The sequence below is a fragment of the Amphiprion ocellaris genome, chromosome 22 (assembly GCF_022539595.1).
Source record: "Amphiprion ocellaris isolate individual 3 ecotype Okinawa chromosome 22, ASM2253959v1, whole genome shotgun sequence".
Taxonomy (NCBI): Eukaryota; Metazoa; Chordata; class Actinopteri; family Pomacentridae; genus Amphiprion; species Amphiprion ocellaris.
Window position 1 is genome coordinate 9,953,982 of NC_072787.1, and position 12,223 is coordinate 9,966,204.

General features: G+C 36.0%; 1 protein-coding gene across 1 annotated transcript; it reads right to left on the reverse strand.

Moving 5' to 3' along the window:
• Positions 1–6,186: 6,186 nt before the first annotated feature.
• LOC111568119 (myelin-associated glycoprotein-like) lies at positions 6,187–10,301 on the reverse strand. Its single transcript, XM_023269606.3, has 8 exons — positions 10,098–10,301; positions 9,809–9,884; positions 9,223–9,606; positions 8,421–8,726; positions 8,066–8,326; positions 7,266–7,350; positions 7,071–7,104; positions 6,187–6,985 (listed from the first exon to the last, which is right to left on the reverse strand). Exons 1-8 carry the CDS (start codon positions 10,284–10,286, stop codon positions 6,740–6,742), a joined length of 1,581 nt encoding a protein of 526 aa, XP_023125374.2. The 5' UTR covers positions 10,287–10,301; the 3' UTR covers positions 6,187–6,739.
• Between the last annotated feature and the right edge of the window lie 1,922 nt (positions 10,302–12,223).

Sequence of the window (12,223 nt, forward strand, 5' to 3'; positions counted from 1 at the left end):
TATGCTTATTTTACCAAATTGTGAATTTCAGCTCACAAATAGCATTTTAAGCGTATAAAACTCATGAAAGCTGCAGTGACGTGATCTTCATGTTGACAAACAATTTCCTTCTATAGAATGACTTGAAATGAATAAATATGAAGGCAAATGATGTTTGTTTCACAGCTTCTGTGACTAGAAATATATTTTTAAAACGGGAAATGTTTTCAAAACAGTATAAAGTATATAAAAATTATTGTGTAGTAAAGCTTTACACTTGATGTCACTGAACGTCAGTAAACCACTGACGTAGTAGTATGGAATTGCCGGATATGCTTATTTTACCAAATTGTGAATTTCAGCTCACAAATAGCATTTTGCGCGTATAAAACTCTTGAGAGCTGCAGTGACGTGATCTTCATGTTTGACATACAAATTTCTTCTATAACTTGACCTGAAATGTCATAAAAATGAGGCAAATTATATTTATTAAGGTAATTTGGTTGGAAGGAATTGCCGGATATGCTTATTTTACCAAATTTTGAATTTCAGCTCACAAATAGCATTTTACGCGTATAAAAAATCATGAAAGCTGCAGTGACGTGATCTTCATGTGGACAAACAAATTTCTTCTATAGAATGACTTGAAATGTCATAAAAATGAGGCAAATTGTATTTGTTAAGGTAATTTGATTGGAAGGAATTGCCGAGTATGTTTATTTTACCAAATTGTGAATTTCAGATAAATTGTTTTGATTTGAAAAATTCCGGGAAGACTTATTTTACCAAATTGTGAATTTCAGCTCACAAATAGCATTTTAAGAGTATAAAAATCATGAAAGCTGCAGTGACGTGATCTTCATGTTGACAAACAAATTTCTTGTGTAGAATGACTTGAAATGTCATATATATGAAGGCAAATGATGTTTGTTTCACAGCTTCTTTGACTAGAAATATATTTTTAAAACGGGAAATGTTTTCACAACAGTATTAAGTATAGAAAAATTATTTGGTCGTCAAGCTTTACACTTGATGTCACCTGAAATGCTTACTGACGTAGTTGGATGGAATTGCCGGGTATGCTTATTTTACCAAATTGTGAATTTCAGCTCATAAATAGCATTTCACGGGTGTAAAACTCATGAGAGCTGCAGTGACGTGATCTTCATGTTTGTCATACAAATTTCTTCTATAGAATGACTTGAAATGTCATAAATATTGACGGCAAATGATGTTTAAATTGCTTTGATTTGAAAAATTCCGGGAATTCTTATTTTACCAAATTGTGAATTTAAGCTCACAAATAGCATTTTACGCGTACAAAAATCATGGGAGCTGCAGTGACGTGATCTTCATGTTTTACCGACATATTTCTTCTATAGAATGACTTGAAAAATGAGGCAAATTATATTTATTAAGGTAATTTGGTTGGAAGGAATTGCCGGGTATGCTTATTTTACCAAATTGTGAATTTCAGCTCACAAATAGCATTTTAAGCTTATAAAAATCATGAAAGCTGCAGTGACGTGATCTTCATGTTGACAAACAACTTTCCTCTATAGAATGACTTGAAATGTCATAAATATGAGGCAAATTATATTTATTAAGGTAATTTGGTTGGAAGGAATTGCCGGGTATGCTTATTTTACCAAATTGTGAATTTCAGCTCACAAATAGCATTTTAAGTGTATAAAAATCATGAAAGCTGCAGTGACGTGATCTTCATGTTGACAAACAAGTTTCGTGTGTAGAATGACTTGAAATGTCATATATATGAAGGCAAATGATGTTTAAATTGCTTTGATTTCAAGGAATTGCAGGGAATACTTATTTTACCAAATTGTGAAATCTAGCTCAGGACCAGCATTTTAAGTGCATAAAAATCATGAAAGCTGCAGTGACGTGATCTTGATATTGGCATACAAATTTCTTCTATAGAATGACTTGAAATGTCATAAAAATGAAGGCAAATTATATTTATTAAGGTAATTTGATTGGAAGGAATTGCCGGGTATGTTTATTTTACCAAATTGTGAATTTCAGATAAATTGTTTTGATTTGAAAAATTCCGGGAAGACTTATTTTTCCAAATGGTGAATTTCAGCTCACAAATAGCATTTTAAGATCATAAAAATCATGAAAGCTGCAGTGACGTGATTTTGATGTTGACAAACAAATTTCTTCTGTAGAATGACTTGAAATGTCATAAATATGAAGGCAAATGATGTTTAAATTGCTTTGATTTGAAGGAATTGCAGGGAATACTTATTTTACCAAATTGTGAAATCTAGCTCAGGACCAGCATTTTAAATGCATAAAAATCATAAAAGCTGCAGTGACGTGATCTTCATGTTGACAAACAAATTTCTTCTATAGAATGACTTGAAATGTCATAAATATGAAGGCAAATTATGTTTAAGGTAATTTGGTTTGAAGGAATTGCCGGGTATGCTTATTTTACCAAATTGTGAATTTCAGCTCACAAATAGCATTTTAAGCATATAAAAATCATGAAAGCTGCAGTGACGTGAACTTCATGTTGACATACAAATTTCTTCTATAGAATGACTTGAAATGTCATAAAAATGAAGGCAAAATATATTTATTAAGGTAATTTGGTTGGAAGGAATTGCCGGGTATGCTTATTTTACCAAATTGTGAATTTCAGCTCAGAAATAGTATTTTACGCGTATCACCATCATGAAAGCTGCAGTGACGTGACCTTCATGTTGACAAACAAATTTCTTCGATAGGATGACTTGAAATGTCATAAATATGAAGGCAAATGATGTTTAAATTGCTTTGATTTGAAGAAATTGCAGGGAATACTTATTTTACCAAATTGTGAAATCCAGCTCAGGACCTGCATTTTACGCGCATAAAAATGATGAAAGCTGCAGTGACGTGATCTTCATGTTGACAAACAAATTTCTTCTATAGAATGACTTGAAATGTCATAAATATGAAGGCAAATTATGTTTAAGGTAATTTGGTTTGAAGGAATTGCCGGGTATGCTTATTTTACCAAATTGTGAATTTCAGCTCACAAATAGCATTTTAAGCATATAAAAATCATGAAAGCTTCAGTGACGTGAACTTCATGTTGACATACAAATTTCTTCTATAGAATGACTTGAAATGTCATAAAAATGAAGGCAAAATATATTTATTAAGGTAATTTGGTTGGAAGGAATTGCCGGGTATGCTTATTTTACCAAATTGTGAATTTCAACCCAGAAATAGTATTTTACGCGTATCACCATCATGAAAGCTGCAGTGACGTGACCTTCATGTTGACAAACAAATTTCTTCGATAGGATGACTTGAAATGTCATAAATATGAAGGCAAATGATGTTTAAATTGCTTTGATTTGAAGAAATTGCAGGGAATACTTATTTTACCAAATTGTGAAATCCAGCTCAGGACCTGCATTTTACGCGCATAAAAATGATGAAAGCTGCAGTGACGTGATCTTCATGTTGACAAACAAATTTCTTCTTGAAATGTCATAAATATGAAAGCAAATGATGTTTAAGGTTTCACAGCTTCTGTGACTACAAATATATTTTTAACACGGGAAATGTTTTCACAACAGTATTAAATATAGAAAAATAATTTAGTTTGTCGTCAAGCTTTACACTTGATGTTACTGAAATGTTTACTGATGTTGTTGGATGAAATTGCCGGGTATGCTTATTTTACCAAATTGTGAGTTTCAGCTCACAAATAGCATTTTAAGCCTATAAAAATCATGAGAGCTGCAGTGAGATGACCTTCATGAATGACTTGAAATGTCATAAAAATGAAGGGAAATGACGTTTAAGTTTCTTTGATTTGAAGGAATTGCGGGGAATTCTTATTTTACCAAATTGTGAAATCCAGCTCAGGACCAGCATTTTAAGTGCATAAAAATTATGAAAGCGGCAGTGATGTGATCTTCGTGTTGACAAACAAATTTCTTCTGTGGAATGACTTGAAATGTCATAAATATGAAGGCGAATTATGTTTAATTTAATTTGAATTAAAATACTTGCCGGTACAACATATTTTACCAATGTGTGCATTTCAGCTCAGGAACAGAAGCGTCTAAAAATCATGAACGTGGCAGTAACGTGAACGTCATGTTGACACAAAAAATTCTTCTTCAGAATGACTTGAAATTAGGGCTGGGACTTTAAGTCATCAAAATCACTTTTTTCTATATGTCCTTTCCTTTTTTTGAAAAATAAATTTTAAATTTTAAACACGTATATGGCTATTCATTGATTCAACTGTCAACCACAATTTCATTTGAATTGAAAAACTTCACTTATTGTATCAAGTATTGCTATTTGACAAAACCCTGCAATTAATTGCCATTAATTAATTACAAAACCTGTAAATTTATTAGATTAAATTTTTTAATGACGTCCCACCACTTTTATATATATATATATATATATATATATATATATATATATATATATATATATATATATATATATATATATATATATATATATATATATATATAAAAGATATTTTTCTACGATTCGGCCAATCATCCACACGAAAACGCAGATTTACGTCATCAAAAACGATTCTTATAAAAAAAAGTGAAGATTTGCGAATTATCCGTTTTATGCGTCTGCATGTGGACATCAGTAACCGGTGTTTTGCGTTTCGAAACGTCACCGCCTGCGACAAAATATGTTCTTACGTCACATATGCGACCTGTGGTTACATTCGGTAACAGTATGGATGCTCTCTCAAGGTTTTGGGCGCTGTTTCTTGTACAGGCGCTTTTTACTTGCTTGTTTTTACAAGCCCAGATACTGCTCCACATTCAACAACACAGGGAATGACGACGTTAAGGACGGTTATTCTCCACCACCTTGCTCGGATTTGGGGAACTACTGCCACCTAAAGGTCCGGCATGCTTATGAATGTGCTTAAAAACGCACTTATGCGGTTCGGTGTGGCTGAAGTTTTTTTCTAAAAACGAGGTGGTGTGTACTTAAGATGCTGTGGTAGCCATACTGGTTCAGTTTGCCTTCAATTTTGAATAAATCCCAAACAGTGTCACCAGCAAAGCACCCCCATACTATCACACCTCCTCCTCCATGCTTCATGGTGGGAACCATGCATGTAGAGATGATCTGATCACCTTTTCTACGTCGCACAAAGACACGAGAGGTGGAACCAAAGATCTCAAATATGGACTCATCAGACCAAAGCACAGATTTATACTGGTCTAATGTCCATTCCTTGTGTTTCTTGGCCCAAACAAACCTCTTCTGCTTGTTGCTTTTCCTTAGCAGTGTTTCTTAGCAGCTATTTGACCACAAATGCCTGACAGTCTCCCCTGAACAGTTGATGTAGAGATGTGTCTGCTACTAGAACACTGTGTGGCATTCATCTGGGCTCTAATCTGAGCTGCTGTTAACTTGCCATTTCTGAAGCAGAGGTGACTCTTGGGCTTCCTTTCCTGGGGCGGTCCTCATGTGAGCCAGTTTTGTCGTTGCGCTTGATGGTTTTTGCAACTGCATTTGGGGATACATTCAAATGTTTTGCAATTTTCCGGACTGACTGACCTTCAGTTCTTAAAGTAATGATGGACTGTCATTTCTCTTTACTTAGCTGATTGGTTCTTGCCATAATACCGATTCTATCAGTAGTCAAATAGGGCTGTCAACTGTGTACCAACCTGACTTCTGTACAACAGAACCAATGGGCCCAACTCCATTAGGAAGGCAAGAAATTCCATAAACTAACCTTGACAAGGCACACCTGTGAAGTGAAAACCATTCTAGAGGTATTCTCACTAGATTTGAGAAGACAGCCTGTCTTCCCTCCTCTTGGCACACTGGCTTAAAGACTTGTGGCAGGTCACGGTTGGCACAAACATCTTCAACGTCTTTCTTCGTGAGTTCAGGGATCTTCTCATCCAAATTAAACAGCTTCTTCAGCTGCTTCACTGCCTCCAGTGGGAAGCTTACACCTTCAACATTAACCTGCACACCAAGAGCCTCTGTGCACAGACAGAGCACAATTACAACAACAACACCATCGACTGCTCTATGGGAGCATGAAGCTCATGAAGCATACCTCATGAAGCTCATCCAGAGAATACCAAGCGTGTGCAAAGCAGTTATCAAAGCAAAGGGTGGCTATTTTGAGTATGTTGGGTTTGGAGAAAATCCTTCTCAGAAATGCAGTGATTGAATTCAATTATTTATTATTTTCTCCAAAAAACAAAACATTTCCATGTAGATAAGAGAGAAATGCATTATACAGGGCTGAACTGTGCATTACAACAAATGGTTCACACTAATACATTATCTGGATTGACTTGAAGTATAAAACTGGAAATTTATAAAATTATACTTAGGAGGCATAATAATGGAAACAATAAGGCACACGGTTTTCTCTTGCAGTGTTTAAGAATGAGAAAATGAAGATAATAGACAAAATCATAATAAAATGACTATTTATAGTGCTTTGTATGAGATAATCTAAAACACCATCAAACAAAATGACATAGGACATTTTTAAAACATGAAATATAACCCTTTACATATTGAATACATTTATAGAACTGTTGTCTTTGGAACATTTATTTTTACACATCTGGTTTATTAAAAAATGAAACATCACCTATCAGCACACAAATATGAACTCTGTTTAATTAGAAAAGCTGCAGGATCTTGAGGACTTGAGCTTCTCTTCAACAAACTGTGACTTACACAAATGTAATTTATGTCATCACATAACACAATCTTATTTTTTCTTCACTTGAGTGTAGAGTTCCTCTGGTGTATCGTCTGTCTGTGTTGCATCGTTTGACTTGTTGACTTTCACCTCTGTGTACACTGTGTCCTGCTGCTGTTGGACGTCCTTCACTGAGCCAGAGGGAGGTTCACGTCTCTGCTTGAAGTCGATCTCTCCATAACGGATGTTGTCTTCTTCTTCTTCTTCAGTTTTTCTTTCTGGCTCGTCAACAACCAGCTCTTCACCGGTCTGACTCTGGAAAAATGAACCAAATAAGAGGTTTTTGAGATAGATGTTCAGTGCGTCAGATAGACTACAGGGAAATGTTATATTTCCTCACCTGCTGTTGAGTTTGATGCCTTGACTTTAACCACCTGAAGGACATGAGATGCTGTTAGATTAACTACACTGTCTTTGATGGTAAATATACTGTACATGGCTGGAAATGAGGTGAAACAGATGTTAGTGGATGTGCAGCTATAATGTCAGTGAAAGTAAGTGTGTCATGTTTGCTGCTTTGATCTGTGAGTCTCACCAAGCAAAGACAATCAAGCAGATGAGTAAGATGATCCCAATGATCACTCCAAGAATTGGTTCCCATTGGAAGGAGCCAGGATCTCCTGATAGAAAACCAGAACCAACATAAACACCAAGTGACATCAAACTACCAATGTGTCACTCAACTCATGCAACACACTTGGTACCATTTAGTATCATTTCAGTGCATATAGTTGTCAGATAGACCCATAAATATCTGTGAATGTAAGAAACAGGTGCCATGAATCTGTAGTTTAATCTTCTTTGCTGGTGCCATTATTATTTATGACCTGTGGTTAATGAATGTATTTAATCCCAAATCATGACCTTTCATTAACCTTTCACAAGTATTTTTGGTGCATAATCTGAACCAAACTAAATGGAAACAGTCATCCTACATGGAGACCCAAACCTCAGAGTTGTGGTTAACAGTCCTCTGTTTTACACTGAATCCAGCCTTAAACCTCCTCATGAGGCTCTTTAAAACTGGAAAAATTCCTGAACATCTACTGCTGGCACCTTCATTAAAGGACACCTTAACAAGACCACAGTATTTGATTGGCTCAGAAATGAGAACGGGCTGAACGTTTACACTTTATAAACGGACGAGCATTCAGATGGTTGCAGTCTACAACCTCACCACTGGATGGCACCATATTCTACACAATAGTTCTTTAAAGTCAAATCTAACTTCATAGTTTGTCAGCACCATTTAGAAAATTATTTTAGATAGGGTCCCAATAGCATGAAACACTTATATTAGCAGATTTAGTAAATGAAACCTCTGACTACATTTACCTTCAACAGTTAGAAGAATCTCAGCTGACATCTGATTACCAAGAATATTTGTGGCCTCACAGTAATAAACTCCTCCATGAGTGACATTAAAGTTATAAAAGTATCCTTCAGCTACTTTCATGGGTCCATCTTCAGTTTTTAAGAACCAGGTGAAGTTGCTGACGGGAGGATTGGCTCTGCTGGAGCAGGTCAGGTTCACCCAGCTACCTGCTGACACCAAACCTGATGGACTGATGCATGCTGAGGTTTCTTTGGGGGCATCTGAGGAAAATGTGACAAAAATATACAACATGAAAGATGAATCTGAGCCTTAAAAACAACAAATCAATCATGATGAGCAGACAGGATCACTTACATGTAACACTGAGAGTCTGTTGTGTCTCTTTGGTCTTTCTAGGTTTTCCTTCATCCACAGGATATGTGGCAGAGCAGTTGATGTTGAATCCATCATGTGAGTCTGACAGAGTGATGCTCTGCTGGATTTTAGTTGTGAAGGTTCCATCTGTGTTTTCCTCTATTTGGCTGTGAGAGTTTTGTTGGAGGTTCCAGGTGAGTTGAGGAGGGCAGTGTGGACAGGGAGTGAAAGCTGAGCAGCTGACAGTGACAGACTTCTTCTCCTTCAGTTCACCTGAGATGTTGATTCTGGTACTCCACGGAGAATCTGTGGTTTCACATCAAACACATTATTTATATTTTAATGACAATATTCAATCACAAATTTTCTTTTTCACAGCACAACTATGAGTTTGATTCTGACACTGATATTCAGTCCTCACCTACATTTAATTTTTTTGTGTAATTTTACAAGTCAAAATGCAACAAATGTAATTTCTTTTATTTCAAGTATAATCCAAACAACAGTATATGTCAGAATAAGCAATCAGAGCCAGAATTTTTCTTGATTTTGAAAAGAAGGAATAAAAGTTGTTGCACTCATTTCTTCTCTTTTTTAATTGTCAAAAGCAAATTACATCGCATACAATCTGTACTTTATCCTACTTTACTGTCATGATAATGCAGTTAATGTTGGTCAGTAAAAAATATAGAATATAAATAGAAAATAGTCAGATAGGTTGAAGTCCTTTGATAATTTCCGAACTGAGGTTTGTTTCAGGGGTTTGTTGATCTACGGACTTATAAAAACAAAACTTTCCTACCTTTGATTTCTATCCAAACAGGTTCACAAGAAGCTGTTGCCATGAATGGAAAGTTGGCGATTCTGAAGAAATATCTGTCTGTATAAATTGTGGTTAAATTAGAAAACCGAGTGGTGCAGTTTCCCTGACTCAGGTTTCCAATCAATTCCATTGGATAGTCGTTAACTGTCTTACTGCTGTTGAAAATAACATTCCGTGGATAGTTGGCGAAGCGTTCGTCATTTTTAATCCAAACTCCAAACATAGTTCTTCTGCTGTCAAACTGTTTTCCTTCTTCAGCTCTAAAGTTACAGGGGATTCGTAAACAAGATCCATTCAGTGCTTCCATCTTCTTTGGTGCAGTGATGAAGAGGGTAGGATTAAAACGACAATAAACCAGGGTGCCTGTAAACCAGAATCACAGTAAATAAGAACCATCTGCATGAAGAGAACATTTTTGATGCAAAAAAATTACTTCATCCATCCATGTAATTCTTGCTGTTCTTTCAGTTTATATACTGTGAACAACTTCAATATTAAATGACTTTGTAAAGTATTTCTGTCTCTACTGCTACTTCAGACTAATCATTCGAGTCAAACAGCTGACCTGAAATAAAGAGGAGGCTCAGTAACATGCTGCTGGTCATGATGTTCACCGACAGGACTTTCATCCAACCCATCACCTTAAAAATAAGTACACAAATAATTACACAACTATAGGATCACACTAGGACCTTGTCTTGTTCCAGAAGACATTAATGATGTAAGGCATTTTCTTGAATTTACATTTTAACCAATCTGCAACACACTCACGCTAGTAAAACATTTCCTAGTGCAGTGTAGAGATTTAAGAAGCTGACAAACAAACTTAGTAAAATCTACTGGACTTTCCTTACCAGATGAGCACTCTGCCACGGAAGAGAACCTGCTAAGTAATAATCATGCAATTTGAGAATTTCAGCGGAGCCGCAATAAATCGAGTGAAACACTTCCCTGTTCAGATGTCGTAATGTGAAAACAAACAGAACTGCGGTCACAGGAATGTCAGAAACAGCTTTCACTCCTCTTGTGAGTGGGGAACTCATCTTGATCCCAGTTCAAATAACTCATTTGCTTTGGACATGTTCATTCAGGCCTATAAATGCTTTACCTTTTTAGATCCTGTCACTGCTGTGTTTTGTTAATCACTGACTCTGTGTGTCTGTTAATTTTACTTCCTGTCTTTATGCAACTATTTCCTCAACTCAAATTAGCCTCGCAGTTGTATTGTTAATTTATCAATTTGGCATTTTCTGTTTTCAGTTGTTGGTTCATCTGAATTCAACCCTTAAGTTTGTCACTTTTGTCCTCGGTGATGTAAACATTTCATGGCTCCTTAGTTATTTGAATGGACAACTCAATTTAATTTCATTCCATTCTATAGCACCAATTCACTAAAGTTTTAAACAAAAAATTTGCCTTTACTTAGAACAAACTTCCAGCCGACCCATGCTCAGGGGACGAATTTGTCTTGTTATCTATCAGTTCCTTTTGTCTATATAGTTCAGCGTTTTCTATTTTCAGTTGTCGGTTCATCTGAGTTCATTCCCTTTAACCCTTGTGTTTCTCATTTTTGTCCTTTGTGCTATCTCATGCAGTCCTGGTACCACCAAACATACTGTGCTGTCTTTAAAGTTGGATGAATAAGTTAAAAGTTGATTTCCAGTTGGGATTCAAAAGTAACGTCCGAGTGAGTGCTCTTTGTTCTCGTTCGGTGTCAGAAATGACGACGATGTGAGCGCTCTCACCGCTCTGCCTTCTGACATATCTTTGAAGGTGCTCTCTTGCTCGTTGGGTCTCGTGAAGTACAGACAGCGCAACGGACAGAGCTAATTTGTGGTGTATCTAATGTTTTTCTACGCTTCTGCCTTGGAGACTATTTGTCTGTGAGGAAAACGTGTACATGAGCACAAATAGAAATGTCATGTTAGAAGTTTATGTTATAATTTGTCAAGTAGTTGAACTAGGTCACACAGTGCAGTCATATGTCCGTGAACAGTTGCAGTCGGTTTCAGTACATGTGTAATACGTACTGTGTTCATGAATATATCAGTGCTTGTATGCTGATTTATTTTCTCTGTTGTTGTTGTCTGTTTCAGTTTTACAATATTGATCTGGTCAAGCTCAAGTAAACCACAGACAAAGCAAAGCCCTGTGTGATTATTTGAAGACTTGGAATGTTAGCTAGCTGTCTTGCTATGCACTAGAGCAGGTGCTGCAAGGGCAGCATACATACTACAGCATGCATAAAAATACGTCAACTTGGTGTCTTTTTTTTTCCAAAATGTTTTTATTGAAAAAAGTACTGAGATAATGTCAGTAAAAAATACAATCCAGTTTTTTCTTTTTTAAACACATATACACATAAGCACACAGTCATGAATGCATACACATACAGGTATATGTCAGTACTTAAGCAAAGCCACGTACATATATGTACACAAAAGCAAAACCAGATAACGGAACAATATAGAACATAACCCCCCTCCCATCCACCCCATCCCACCTCAATTTAGCACATATGACCAACATATAATACTGGTTATTCAAAATTTATGAAACACAGAAAAAGAAAAAAGAAAAAACAACAGGCACACATTCAGTTGGGGAGTAGCTTCAAACTTGTAAAATATGAACAGTTGCCATTTACAGAAAACCTAATCAGTGGATCCTCTCAAAGTATATTTTATCTTCTCAAGTTTTAGGAAGAATATGGAAGGATAGTTGACAGATTTCCAATGTTGCAGTAAACAACGTCTTGCCAATAGGGATGTGAAAGCTAAAATGTCCTTTTGGTTAGAATATAATGCAAGAGAAGCATCAGGAATCCCAAATATAGCAATCAATGGGGAAGGCTGCAAATTTACTCCAAGAACAGTGGACATAATATTAAAATAACTGGTCCAAAAATCATTCAGTGGGGCAAAAAAAAAAAACATATGACTGAGATGACAAGGAGAGCCATGACATTTATCACATTCAT

Bases quoted from the DNA above. Each gene is read 5' to 3' on its own strand.
- LOC111568119 (XM_023269606.3), bottom strand. From the start codon at position 10,286: ATGAGTTCCCCACTCACAAGAGGAGTGAAAGCTGTTTCTGACATTCCT. The intron at 9,885-10,097 runs GTAAGGAAAGTC...CTTATTTTTAAG, and splicing joins CGTGGCAGAGTGCTCATCTG to GTGATGGGTTGGATGAAAGT. The intron at 9,607-9,808 runs GTCAGCTGTTTG...TCTGGTTTACAG, and splicing joins GAGCCTCCTCTTTATTTCAG to GCACCCTGGTTTATTGTCGT.